At 51.8% G+C, this 13,870-nt stretch overlaps 1 protein-coding gene across 1 annotated transcript in view; it reads left to right on the top strand.

The window, feature by feature from the left end:
* The first annotated feature begins 6,369 nt into the window (after nt 1-6,369).
* The window catches only part of CRTC1 (CREB regulated transcription coactivator 1), a 41,370-nt gene continuing 33,869 nt past the window's right edge, over nt 6,370-13,870 (top strand). The window contains exon 1 of the mRNA XM_082297778.1: nt 6,370-6,502. Coding sequence (XP_082153904.1) covers nt 6,377-6,502 — 126 coding nt within the window. The 5' untranslated portion in view covers nt 6,370-6,376. The remainder of the gene's footprint in view (nt 6,503-13,870) is intronic.

The raw sequence follows: 13,870 nt of genomic DNA, 5'->3' as shown, positions 1-13,870 counted from the left end.
GAGAGATTGGGAATGTCTGCATCCTATTAATGGTGTCACTGACCCTTTTCCAGAGGGTCTGCCTGCTCCCAATCCCACTGTCACTTCTCCCTATCCCAGAACCTGGATAATTCACACAGACGTGGCTGCAGCCCTGGAAGTTTTTAGCAGCAGTGGAAAAATTTCAGTTTCTTTGATTCAGACAGAACGAAGACGCTCCCAGCAGCTCCCAGTTAGCCCGGTGCTGGTTTCCAGTGCTGCTGTGGAAGCCACATCAAACCCAGGCAGACATTCGCACTTCCATGGCTGTGATAAGGGCTGGAGCTGCTGAAACTCCGCAAACTTTTGGGACATTTATCACGGCAGGATTATTGGAGCCAGACTACTGTCAGGATAAATAAAACATGTTCCCCAGTGCAGCTCTAATTATGATTTTTAGCCAGTTGTGTAATGTGCAGAACTTTATTGACAATAAATCTTCCAGTTGCTCGCACAAATGAATGGGATTTCATCACTCGTGACTGCAGGACCAGGAGAAGTGGATGTGGCTGGAGAAATTCACAGTCTGGGGGTGTTGGCACGTCAGGAGAGGGAGGGAGCAGAGCTGGCTGGTCTGGCCTTCCAAGGAGGGCTCAGCTCTCCTGGATTCCACCTGGGAGCCCATAAATATCCCACAGACATCTCCCCCCGAGGAGTTCTGTGCAGAGACAGCTCCGATTCCACTCTGCATGTTAATGGTGAGTGGGCACAGCAGCATCCCACAGCCTCCAGAACTTTTGTTTCTCGTTCCCAGCTCCTCTCTGAGCTCCAGGAACAGGCGTTTGGCACTTCTCCGTTTAACATCTCAGCTCGAGGGAGAAGTTTCAGCCTTTGTTTGTGGGGCAGGTACGATTCCGACTGCTCCAACACTGAGGGTTCCAGAAAATGAACACAAAATGGGCTTTTCTGCTGGGAAACAGCTGCTGGCTGAGCTGTGCCACCCCAAATCAGCCTCAGATTGTCAGGAAAAGGGTGAGGAAAAGAGGAGGGCGACAGTTCCCATCCCTGGCAGTGTCCAAGGCCAGGCTGGAGGGGGCTTGGAGCAACCTGGGATAGTGGAAGGTGTCCCCCAATTATCCAACCTGAACCACTCTGGAATCCTCTGAAAGCAGAAAAGCTGCCGGGGCAAAAGTTTTCAGAAGGTTTTAGAAGTTGGAGAGAGAAATCAAAGGTTCTTGGCTGGGTCCCTGAGGCTTTGCAGTTGCTGTTTCACACCCAGACCCCTGCAATTAGCTAGAACCGGTTTATAGGGCTTCTTAAGAAATGAAAATCTCTTTTTTTGGGGGGTTGTTTGTGCAGGCCACCAGCCCAGCCTGCTGCTGGCTGCCCCTCAGCCCAGCTGGAGCGAGGCCTTTGAAGTCCCTGGGGTTGCACCACATCAGGAGCACCTAAAGCAGAATGGATCCTTTAACATATTTAATATTTTCGATGTCTACCATCCGGGTCCTGGGCGCTTTGAAAACAGCCCTAAAAAGTCTTTTCCATGTGGTTAAGTGAAGTTTGTAATCAGGCTGCTCACCTGGGCCTGCTGACAGAGCTGGCAATTATTTAGCTTTAAATGCAAAGTGCTTTTTTTTCCCCCCTGCCTGGTCTGGGGTCGTGTTTGAACGTGTGTGATCCTCCTCAGGATGCAGAGTGACTCCCCGGCAGGATCAATGCCGGCATTCAGCGTCAGTGCCTTCAGGACAGGGGTTTACAGCTGGATTTAGCAGGAATGTTTGAATTTCACAGAGGTTTGGAAAGGAGAGGTTTTGCCCTGGGGTGCAGGTAGCGTGTCTGGACTGTTCAGTTTTGCAGGATTTGGGGTTTGCACGTGAAGGGAGGCTGCCAAAAGTCTGGGATCCGTGTTCCTTAGGGAGAAAATCAGGAGTTTTCCCCATGGAAAAGGGGCAGGATTAACCCCTGGATGGGCAGAGGTGCTTTCCGTGTGTCAGCCCTGGGTGCTGCAGCTCCTGGGGTACTCACAGGAGGTTTAGATGGGATTTTGGGAAGAAATCCCTCTCTGTGGGGGTGAGGAGGCCCTGGAATGGAATTCCCAGAGAAGCTGTGGCTGCCCCATCCCTGGAAGTGTCCAAAGGTCGGGCGGGGCTTGGAGCAGCCCGGGATAGTGGAAGGTGTCCCTGGGCAAAGGGAGCAGCTCCCAGGAGCCACAAACCTGGGAATTCTGTGGTGGCTGCTCAGTCTCCTGCTGAAAAATCGACTTTATTGATGCTCCCTCTTCACTGAAATGACAGAAATTCAGGAGGTCCCGACTTTGTCGATCAGGATTTCATGCAAAAATCACCTGCAACTGCAGAGAAACCACCCTGACTTCTCCTGCACGCCTCGATTTATTTCTTTTTAATACCTTCAGCAGGAAACTCGGGCTTTGGACTCGTAGGTGGCCATCTGTCCTGAGGGATGGACACAGCAGAGCTTGGAATCGCACTGGGATGTGAACCAGGGGAGGGTCACAGGACCGTGGAATGGTTTGGGATGGAAGGCGGACCTTAAAGCTCATCCTGCCAGGGCAGGGACACCTTCCATGATCCCAGGCAGCTCCAAGCCTGGTCCAACCTGGCCTTGGGCACTACCAGGGATCCAGGGGCAGCCACAGCTGCTCTGGGCACCCTGTGCCAGGGCCTGCCCACCCTCCCAGCCAGGAATTCCATCCCAATCTCCCATCCATCCCTGCCCTGTGGCAGTGGGAAGCCATTCCCTGTGTCCTGTCCCTCCAGGCCCTTGGAAATTGTCTCTTTCCATCCTTCCTGTAGCTCCTTCTCTTCCTGGAGTGCCAGGTACATCCTCACTGATGCCTCACTGCGACTCTGGCAATTCTCACATGGAATCCTCTGCCTCCCATCCCTTTGGGAAGGCACAGAGTGGCCGCTGCTTTCCCAGCTCCCCACATCACCTCAGCATCCCGGGAATGCTCCCTGCATTCCGTGTGGCGCCGAGCCGAGCCCCGATTCTGGGAAAAGGGACCGGTAACAGAACCCTCGGCCTGGCTGCCAAAGCCTCTCGGAGCAGCAAAAAGACCCGAGGTGTGGAAATGAGAATTAATTTCTCCCAGCAGTCGCTGTTTGCTTGGCTTTCCGTAATTTTAGAATTTACAGGGAATGGTAAAGGAGCGAAACTGGAAGAGTGACAAGGGAATATTGGTACAGGGAGCCGAGCCAACCTTCTGTGTGAGTGGATTTGTTGGAGGGGAGAGTGGTTCAGGTGCTTTTATTTGCCCTCTGGAAACAAGGACATCTTAAATTAAAGAAATTTTCACCAGTTCCAAGTGAAACAAGAGAATGTTTTCCTACTCCAAGAACGGTTTGGAGCCCGGTTCAAAATAACTGGGGACTCTGAGGATATTCTTCTCTGAGGATAATGGGAATGTCAACAGGAACATTAAGTAGGAAGTGTGAAAGATCAAAATCTTTGTGTCTGCAGGCAAAAAAAAAAAAAAAAAAAAAAAGATGTCAGCTCATTTGTGGATCACAGCACAACCTCGTGTGCTGCCCTGGCGTTGTGCGAGTCCCTCAGCCTCACACCTTCCTGGGAAAGCTCTGAGGGAGAGCGTGGAAGGAGCTGGATTTTGTCTGCCAGAGCGATTGCGACGGATAAAACCCAGCGAAAAGCAAACAGCAGCTCCTCCCTGCAGCGCATCTGCTCCGCGAGGCCGCAGGTTGCTCGGGGAGGAGGTTTTTTGGCAGCTGTGGCCACAGCAGCCCCGGCCCCCGGTGGTTCTTTGTTTGCTCCGGAGTCTCAGTTACCAGAATCTCTTCCCAAACACGTCTGGAGGAGCCGGAGCCGCCGCCTCGGGGGAGCCCAGCGGGGCTTTCTGCTGGGATGGAGCCGCTCTCCAGTGGCCCCAGATGTGCTCGAGGTGAGGCAGGAGACAGAAACAACGCTCGGGGCAGGAGCTCATCGCTCTGCCCAAGGAATGGCACAATTCCCTGCGGGAGAGGAGGAAGCCGGGCACACACTGAAGCCTCTCCCTGCCCTCAGCCGGACTTGCATCGTGTGCCAGACCCGCCCCAAAACCTGGAGTTCTGAGTGCCTGAGACATCCCAGCACGAATGTGGTGTTTGGGAGAAGTTTGTGCTGCAAAGCCGGGTAAAATGGGGGGATTTCGGGAAGAGGGGTCCAGGTTCACACTGGAATTTGATCTGATAAAGCTGCACCGGGAAACAATAAGAATTAAGGGAGTTTTTTAAGGGAGGAAGCTGCAGCCCCCTCCCCTTGCCTCCCTGGCCATCTGCATTCCTTCCCTGCGAACCAGGAGTGGAGATTTCACTGTCTCCCATCTCAGGAGATCCAAAAGGGGAGAATTTATCAAGTTCCATCTCAGGCACTTCATCTCGTGGTGCTGTAGGAGAGGCAGAGTGGCAGCTGGGGCTGGAGATGTTTGATATCACCACCTACGGGATGAAATCCAGGACAACTCCACCAATTATTTATCATTGTCTCGCTCCTCGAGCAAAAACAATGTGGATAATCAGTATCTCCCTGTTAAATCTTTATGATTTATGTGCTTTTAGCATGGCAGGCCAATTTTGCAGGTCATGTGCTGTTCGTGTACACAGCCAGAGGGGATTTTAGGGAAAATGGTGTTTATTCCTGGTGGAAAAGGCAAGAAGGGGTTGGAGAAACATCTGCCAGGACTGAGGGAGGAAGGGCTGATCCTGCCAGGGCCTGGATGAGCCTTGCTGAGATGGTATCTCAGCCCATGCTGTAAACTTTAAGTGCAAGCTGGCAGCCAGCATTTAGGGTAGGACGTGACTTTGTGGCTAAGCCTGAGCCTGGAATGAGGGTTTATCCGTCCATCAGTGGGATAATTGTGACGGGGGAGGGACGTGCTGAGAAATGAGGGTTGAAGTGACTGGACTGGGGCCTGCTCGGTGGGGTGACACTGGGCACCCCACTGGTGACAGTTTAGGCAGAGTTTATTCTGCACAGGCTGCAGGACAGGGGTTCCCCACACATCAAGCCCGAGGAGTTTCAAACCCTCACACTACAAGTAACTCTAGCAAACAAAGAAACCGCAGCTCCTTGGCTACAGGTTACCTGATTCTTTATCAATTAATGTTCTCCCTCCCCCTGGTTCATCGATTCTCTCTCTTCTCATGTTAATTAGTCCTCAGGCTCAACCTTTCTCTTCACCTGGGTGGGTTTCTCGAGTCGTGATGCCCCTCTGCCAGAGGCTGTGAATTGGCACCAAGCCCGCCTGACAAAGGGCACAGGGACCCGTGTGGCACAGCAGGGGACAAGGGACAACCCGGTGACAACAGCAGGAGCTGACAACTCGGCAGGAAGACCCCCGAGGATGCGATAAAATCCCAGGAGGTCCTGTTGTGCTTTGAAGCTCCTGTTTCACTGAAAAGGCAGGACTCTGTTTCCCAAGCCCGTTCTCATTATCTGTGAGAATTGTTAATTATTCCTGGCCCTTGATGGAGCAGCATCCACGGTCCTGTGACCCTCCCCTGGTTCACATCCCAGTGCGATTCCAAGCTCTGCTGTGTCCATCCCTCAGGACAGACGGCCACCTACGAGTCCAAAGCCCGAGTTTCCTGCTGAAGGTATTAAAAAGAAATAAATCGAGGCGTGCAGGAGAAGTCAGGGTGATTTCTTTGCAGTTGCAGGTGATTTTTGCATGAAATCCTGATCAACAAAGTCGGGACCTCCTGAATTTCTGTCATTTCAGTGAAGAGGGAGCATCAATAAAGTCGATTTTTCAGCAGGAGACTGAGCAGCCACCACGGAGGGAACGGGACAGGGATGGAGGCAGAGATGGGAACAGGGACCGGGACCGGGACCGGACCGGTGGCAGAGACAGGGATGGGGGACAGGAACGGGGAGCGGGGCAGAGGCCGGTTTGGGGACAGGAACGGGGAGCGGGGCAGAGGCCGGTTTGGGGACAGGTTTGGGGACAGGGAGCGGGGCAGAGGCCGGTTTGGGGACAGGTTTGGGGACAGGGAGCGGGGCAGAGGCCGGTTTGGGGACAGGTTTGGGGACAGGGAGCGGGGCAGAGGCCGGTTTGGGGACAGGGAGCGGGGCAGAGGCCGGTTTGGGGACAGGTTTGGGGACAGGGAGCGGGGCAGAGGCCGGTTTGGGGGCAGGTTTGGGGACAGGGACCGGGCCCGGGCCCCGCGCGCCCCCGCCCCGGGGGAAGCCCCGGCCCCGCGCACGCGCGCGCGCCCCCGCCCTCGCCGTCCCTCCCGCGCGCGCCCGGCCCCGCGCATGCGCAACCTCCGCCCCCTCACCGCCCCCTCCCGCCCCCCCCCCGCCGCCGCCGCGCAGGCGCCTTGAGGCCGCCCCCCCCTCCCTGGGCCGGCGCATGCGCGTCGCCCCCCCTCGGCCGCGGGGAGGGGGATGCGGACGGGGGAAGATGGCGGCCTCGAACAACCCGCGGAAATTCAGCGAGAAGATCGCGCTGCACAACCAGAAGCAGGCGGAGGAGACGGCGGCCTTCGAGGAGGTCATGAAGGACCTGAGCCTGACCCGCGCGCACCGGGTGAGACTCGGCGCCGCCGCCCCCGGCTGAGGCGGGCGGGGGGGGGGTGTGAGGGGCGGCGCCCCCCCCGCGGAGCCCCTCGGGCCGGGGGCAGCGGCGGCGCGCGGCGGGCGGGGCGGGCAGCGCCCCCTGGCGGGGGCGGGCGGCGCCCGCGGGGGGGGGGGGAAGGTCCCCCTCAGCCCCCCCCTCACGGCCCCCGTTCCCCCCCACCCCCGGTTTCGCGCCACCGGGCCCGGCCCGCGCCGCCCACCGGGGCCCACCGGGCCCGCAGCATCATCCGGTGACCGACACCTGCCGCGGGGGGAGGTCCCGGTCCCCCCCGCCGGAGGGTCGGGGCAGCGGCATCACCGCACGGCCGTAGTGGGCCCGGCGGGGAGGGGGCTGCGCTGGGCTGGGCTGCGGCGGGGGCACCCCCGTGTTCCCTGCGAGGGGGCTGAGGAGGGTCCCGGTTCGTCACACCGGGACCGGCCCTAGGTCGGAGGGGGATCCCGGATGCTTTGCCGGTGTCTGAGGGGAGATCCCAATTGCATCACCCCGGGACAGGCCCAGGTCTGAGGGGGGATCCCGGTTCCATCACCTCTGGACAGGCCCCGGTTCTGAAGGGATCTCAGTTCCTTCACTGGGGTCTGAGGGGGTTCTGGTTCCATTCCCCCGATCTGAGGGTTCCCCAGCTCCTCATCCCGGGACAGTCCCAGGTCTGAGGGGAATCCCGGTTCCTTCAGCCTCGCCTGGAGGGTTCTCCAGCTCCTCATCCCGGCACAGGCCGGGAGCTGAGGTTGGGTCGCAGCTCTGAGCAGGTGTCGCGGTTCCTTCACTGGAGTCTGCGGTGGGCTCCTGGTTCCTCAGCCCGGGGCAGACCCCGGTTGGGGTCCCTCAGAAGCCCCCGGAGCATCCCCGCTGTGCTCCGAGTGTGGGCACGGAGCACCCACGGGCGGGAGCTGCCGGACTCCCTGTCGCTGGTGTTGTTCCCGTTACACTCCAGTTGTCGTAGGTGCAAATTGCTGCACTTCCAAAGCCTCCCTTGGCTGGTGGTGTCTCTGCAAAGCCCATCAGCAGAAATTCCCGGCATAACGAATGAGCTTTCCGGGCACGAGATGCCTTTTCTGGTCCAGATTCAGGGATGTCAGAGCTGTTCTGTTCTGTTCTGTTCTTGTCTCACCTGCTTGTGTCAGTGTTTTGTTTTTAACTGTTTCAAGAAAATTTACGAGCCTGTTTGCGGCTGAAGCTTTGCAGGAACAACAGAACACACAGTTGGATTTGCAGTAAAAGGTTTCCTTTTATTCCTCCGTGTCAGGAGAGGGTAAATATTTGTTTTGAATTGGTGCTGCTGGTTGGATGTAAAGGAAAGGCACCTGCCTGGGAAGGTGTGAGGCTGGAGCTCTGCTCGTGCTCACCTGGATGTTGGATGTTCCTGCTGGAGTTGGTCGGGACCACAGTGAGGAGAATTTGGAGGTGTTTGTGGTCACTGGAATCATTTTGTTTCTCACACCTGTGTGGCCCAGTATCCTGGGATTTTGCCTTCAGTGGTCAATCCTTGCTGCCGCTCCAGAGCTGGGTGTTCCTGAGGGAGTTCTTGGAATCTGCAGTTGCAGGTTGTCCTTCAGTTAGCTCACACGTTTAGCTCTCACCTTCTGCAAGAGAAGTCAGAATCCAGACTCATTTCTCCTCAATCCCATTTCAGTTTCTCCCAGATCCGAGCGTTCCTAACTTGGGTTTTGCACTTGGAAACCCATCACACTTTCAAGAACCTGGTTTTGAGGAAAGAACCCAAGATGAATAACTTTTCTGAGCATTCTGGGTACTGAAGTGATGGAAACACTGACCAGAGAGCTGAGTAAAATGTCTCCTTTGTAGACTTTTTCTTTCAAATTCCATGATTTCATCTGGGTTTAAAATGCAGCATAAAAGCAAAAAGGGGTTAAGCACAACTTTGCTGTTTGCTCTCATTTTCATTTGGCAAGCAGCACGTTGCTGTCAGTTTGAAAACGCCTTACTCAGTTGGTGGAAGCAGCCCAAATTTTCTGTTGCCTTTTCATTATTAGTAATTGTCTTTTTGCAATGTTTACCATCTTGTCTGCTTTATTGTTGGTTACTGGTCAGAGCAGAGGCAGAAATTCACTGTTCCTCCTCTGAGCTTCCTTTCTGTCTTGGTCATCTCCCACCTATTTATGCTCTTGGATCCGTGTGGGATTTTTAAGTTCTGATCCATCTTTCTCACCAGAGTGTTGTATCAACCCCTCCTTTACTGCCCTCAGAAAATACAAAAAAATTCATTTGAGGAAGAGTAAACTTTGTTTTCCAAAGGGTTTCCCTGTTGTGTGGAGCAGCAGAGTCCTGTTTTTCAGCTGGCACAGTGGATTTTTGGCATTTCAGCTCTGCTGGGAGGCGCAGACCTTGCGCAGAGCGGAGGTGGGTGGTCGATGGAAGCTCTGGAGCTGCTTAATTGTCTTGTGAGTGGGACCTTGGTGTTTATAATCCAGAGCTTTCTGCCAGTCCCATAGTAACAAAGTGGGTGAGAAGAGGAGAGGGGGAGTTGTTTTTTTTCCTCTGTGACATTGACTCCTGTTTTTTGTTTGTGGCTCTGCTCCTTTCTTTTTTTTCTGTGAGGTTTGGAATTTCAGGACTGCACTGATTTCTGGGGTTGTTTACCAGGGCTTGTCTCAATTTCTGGTGTAACTCAGCCCAGGGATGCTTTGATGCATCTATTTACTCATCCAAGGCTGTTGCTGCCCTTTCAAATTGTAATTAACCAAAAAATTAACGTGCAGCTAACGCAGATAGTGCTGAGCCCTTCAATATGTGACTCTTGAAATGCAGAAAAATGTAAGATCTTTAAAGACAATTTGTGACCTGCATTTTAAGGGTGGTTCTTGTTCACTTGGAGATTTTCTCAGGTTTCCAGGATTGCTTTTTTTTTTTTTTTTTAAATATTCACCTAAAGTCACTTAATTTTGAGGGCTTTCAGCCAGAACTGTGTTTGAGCTCCCTCTGATGGGCCTTGAAGTCTTACCTTGGAAAATAAAAGACCCCCCCAAACTCCAAAAACCTGCCAGTGGGTGCTGTCTCCCAGCCCCACCTGCTCAACCCCGACACCCAGGGAATTAAACCCAGCTTAATGGTGATGTTTGGAAACATTATGCAAAATTTCATCACCCTTTGCTTGTATTTTTAGGTGTTATCCAAAGTTCTGTGTGGCTTTTGTGAGTTCCTGAAAACCATGTGAAGTAAAAACACGGTGTTTGTATTTTAAACCTGGGTTATTTTAATACAAAATCCTGCTGAAGTTTGGTTTTGTCAAGTGGAATATGTCGTAATGGCATAGATTTGACAGAAGTAGAATGAAATAAAAATAAAGTAAAACCCCGTAGTTTGTGATGGTGTGTGTGTAAGACCCACACACATCCCCCTGCCACAAAATTTGTACTTAAAAATGAGACACTCAGTGGTTTTCTGGTTCCTGTTGGCTGTGGAAGAGATCAGAATGTCTCTGTACATCCCCAGCTCAGCGTTGGATGTAGATAATATGCAAAACAGTATTTAAAAGCCTAGTTAAATCAGGAATGCTAATCTGCTTTTAAAAATGAGAAATGCTAATGATGATGATGATGATACAAAGCTGCAATGGTTCCTGATGTCTTCAGCAGGTTTTTATTAAATGATGTGATACAAAAGAAATTCCTAATGACGTAAGAGTGGTTTTGAATGTCTGAGGGATATTAAAGAAATGCATCAAAATCAGGACTGAGCCCTCCTAGCACAGAGATTGATGCTTCCAGCTGGCAGGTCAGGTTAAAAGTGAGTTTCTCTCCAAACACAAATGTGAATTTTTCAAGCTCTAGAAGGTATTTTTTTTCCATTAACTTTCCCAGATACAAAGTTTGGACCCTGAGTTTGCACATTTCCAGACCAAGAAATGAGTGATTTAGGCTTCATCTGTGATCACTCACTGGTGTCTCTGATGAATCCCAGGATCACCAGGTTTGGAAAAGCCCTCCAAGCCCATCAAGCCCAACCTGTGGCCCATCCCCACCTTGTCCCAGAGCACTGAGTGCCACGTCCAGTCCTTCCTTGGATACCTCCAGGACTGGGGACTCCAAACCTCCCTGGGCAGCCCCTCCAATACCTGACCACCCTTTCCACGGAGAAATTCCTCCTGATGTCCAACCTGGAAAGCTTGGAGCCGTTTCCTTGTGTCCTGTGAACTTTGTTGACATCATGAAGCAGGACCCCCAACTAAAGCAGGGAGTTTGAAACCCCCAGAGATGCTCCAGGTGCTGTGACCTCGGGCTGTGGCATCACAGGCTGGGTGAGCAAGCAGTGCCCTTAATTCTTTGAAAGAATGTTTGTAGATCAGCAGAGTGAGAGGCAGAGGTGACCTGCCAGGGCACAAAGAGTCTCTGTTCTTGTGCAACCCTTGGCTTTCCTCAGCCTGCCTGAGCTGTCCAAGGTAAACAGGGAGCCGGCTCTGCTGTGCCATCCTGGGAAACTCACTGCACTCAGTGAGCAGGGGAAGGTTTCTTCTGGCAAACCCAGGCAGGTTTTGTTGGATTTTTTTTTTGTTTTCGCTTTTTAAGGAGACAGTGACTTTTTTACTGATTGTCCCATCACTCCCACACAGCCCAGCTGCTGCTGGACAAAGTCTTTCTGTGTGCAGTGGCCAAATCCCTCGGTGTTAATGATGTAGCAGAGCTCGGAAGGATCTGGCAGCACATGAGGCTGAATTGTACAACTGCTGCATTTTGGGTGTTTGGTTGTAATTCTCAGGGTGAACATGTGGGACTCAGCTCCGGCTGCTGCGTTTCAGTTTTATTTAGCATCAGCATTGGGTGGTAATTTGCATTTATAGAAGGTGCTCATTTAGGAAGAGGGTTTTTTCTCAAGGTGAGGTACAGTCGGTTCTTCCAGCTCTTTGGGGTTGATTTGGGGTTTTCCCCTCAGAACAAGCTGCAGAGATGTTTGTGCAGAGGGGAGCTGGGCCTGTGGTTACACTGAAAAGTGGTAGGTGTGGGTACGGATTCTCTCGGTTTTCTAGTCAGAAATTGAAATTTGTAGTGCTGTCTTTGAGTTCTAGCTGTGACTGCAGAAGTTACAAAGGTTCCAAAGCCCTCGGGGGACAGGAGGGGTTGGTGCTGTGTTAATCTGAGTTCTGTGCAGGCCAGGGGTGAACGAGGATCTCTGCGTGAGTAAAACATCACCCCACAAAACAGAGCCACAGGAATTGTGCCTCAAAGTAGTTTTCAAGAATATTTGGTATTGAAAAATGATTTTTGTAGCAATGTGGCCTGAGGGCAAACTGTCTTCAGGATCTGGGAGATGGAATGGAAAAAAAAAAAGTTCCTCCCAGCACAAAGGAAAAGGAGGGGGAAACCCCAGGCCTGGAAAGCCCAGAACGTGGTTGTGGTTATGTGAGGACGTGGGCTTGGGAACCATTTTTACCTGTTCTTGGGTTTCTTAATCAGATTAGTTCTTATCTAATTTTTTTATCACGTAAACTGCATTTTTATTTTTGTAACGATCTCGGAAACAAGGTTGATTTAAATCTGCCATCCATCAACCCCCCTGCTCCTCTCACTAACAGTTTGTTCTCCACTTTATAATCAATTTATCAATACCATTGATTTTGGTTAGGAAGCACTTCCTGCACTTTAGGAATATCAAAGCCCTGACTCTTTGCTGAGGCAGCAGCGTTGGGGACATTTCAGTGGGAGCTTTCACTCCTGTGTCCAGCACCTTGTTCAGTCCACGTGTGGGTGCAGCAGGGATGGACCAGATTAAATCAAACCCATGGGTTTGGGGCTTTTGGGGTGAGTTTTAACTCAGATTTCCTGCTCCATCCAAGTGTGTGAATTTTCTGTAAGAAATTCCTCTCAGTGAGGGCAGGGAGGCCCTGGCAGGGGTTGCTCGGATAAGCTGTGGATTTCCCACCCCTGGTAATGTCCAAGGCCGGGGGCTTGGAGCACCCTGGGATGGTGGAAGGTGTCCCTGCCCATAGCACGGGGTGGAAGTTGATGATTTTAAGGTCCTTCCAACCTAAACCAGTCTGGGATTCTGTGATTCTGTGAAATTATCAAGTGTTATCGAGCACTTTCATTGTAGTGGTAATCAAACACTGATTTGGCAAAAAATAGGCATCCTCTCAAAAATGATCAATAGGGATTTAACCAACATGTCTTAAAAGCTAAATATTTATCTGTGTTCTCCATTATCCATCTGTAATTGCAAAGGAACATTTTCTTGAGCAGTGGAAGGGCAGTTTGGTCAATGGCCCCGACAGCATCGATCACTCCCTAATGCTCTGTTCCACACTGGCATCGATATTTTTGTGCCTAATGCAGAATCTGAAACTCAAGCAGACTTCAGGGCACTTTTCAGCAAATGTAAGGCTGTATCTTAAAAAAAAAAAAGTAAAGAAAATAAACTTTTCTGGTTTAAAACCATCCCTGTTGTGATGGCTGGAGTTCTACCCCGGTGTTTTTGTAGCTGTGCTGCAGGAGCTGTTGCTGAGGGGTTCAAGTGAGGGAGTGAAAAGCAGCAAATTCAAAATCAGGTAGATTTTTTGGGAACAGGGTTCATTTTGCGGCAGTGACCAGCTGTGACCTCGCTGCTGCTTCCCTTTTTTTCTTTTGGTCTCAACTCCTCGCATTTTGTTAAGCAAATGTGGTCCCCAAGGCTTTGATGCCCCGTCCCTGGAAGTGTCCAGGGCCAGCTTGGACAGGGTTGGAGCAGCCTGGGATGGTGGAAGTGTCCTTGCCCATGGGGTGACACTTGAATGATTCTTAATGTCCCTTCCAACCCAAACCATTCTGGAATTCTGTGAGCTTGAGGTGGCAGCTGGATGTGAGTCTTTATTATCAGCATCTCTGATACTTCCTGGAGTTAATATTTAAAGTGCTGCTTTGATTTGTTTGAAATGATTTGCATTTCGTGCTGTTGGAAGTGATATCCAGGAATGAGGATCCATGAGGATCTCCAGCAGTGCTTGTGGAGCCAAGGGAGCACTGCAAAAGCCCCTCTTCATCAGTTGGAGATGTTCTGGCTTGATCTCCTTGGGACTTTATAAAATACAAAGTTGTAAGCAAGTGTTGATAACAGTCTTGTTTTGCAAATTATTTCTTGGGAGCTGAAAATTCTTCCCCGTGTACCAGAACAATCCTTTGCAATCAAACAACAACACCACACACCCACAAAAAACAGCTCTTAAATAATGGAGGAGGCTGAAGTGCTGCAGCTTGAGGCTGCAGCAGTAATTCCACAGCCCTTCACAAGCCTTGGCTAAAAAGTCTCTGCTTCACAGGCAGATTTTCTCCAAGTGTCTTTTACTTCCTCTGCCTGCTCTATCACTTTTCCTGATGATTGGGAAAATCTCCT

Source organism: Coloeus monedula, assembly GCF_965178545.1.
Source record: "Coloeus monedula genome assembly, chromosome: 27".
Taxonomy (NCBI): Eukaryota; Metazoa; Chordata; class Aves; order Passeriformes; family Corvidae; genus Coloeus; species Coloeus monedula.
Note: the sequence above shows the minus strand (reverse complement) of the source record. Positions and strands in the feature narration are given on the sequence as shown.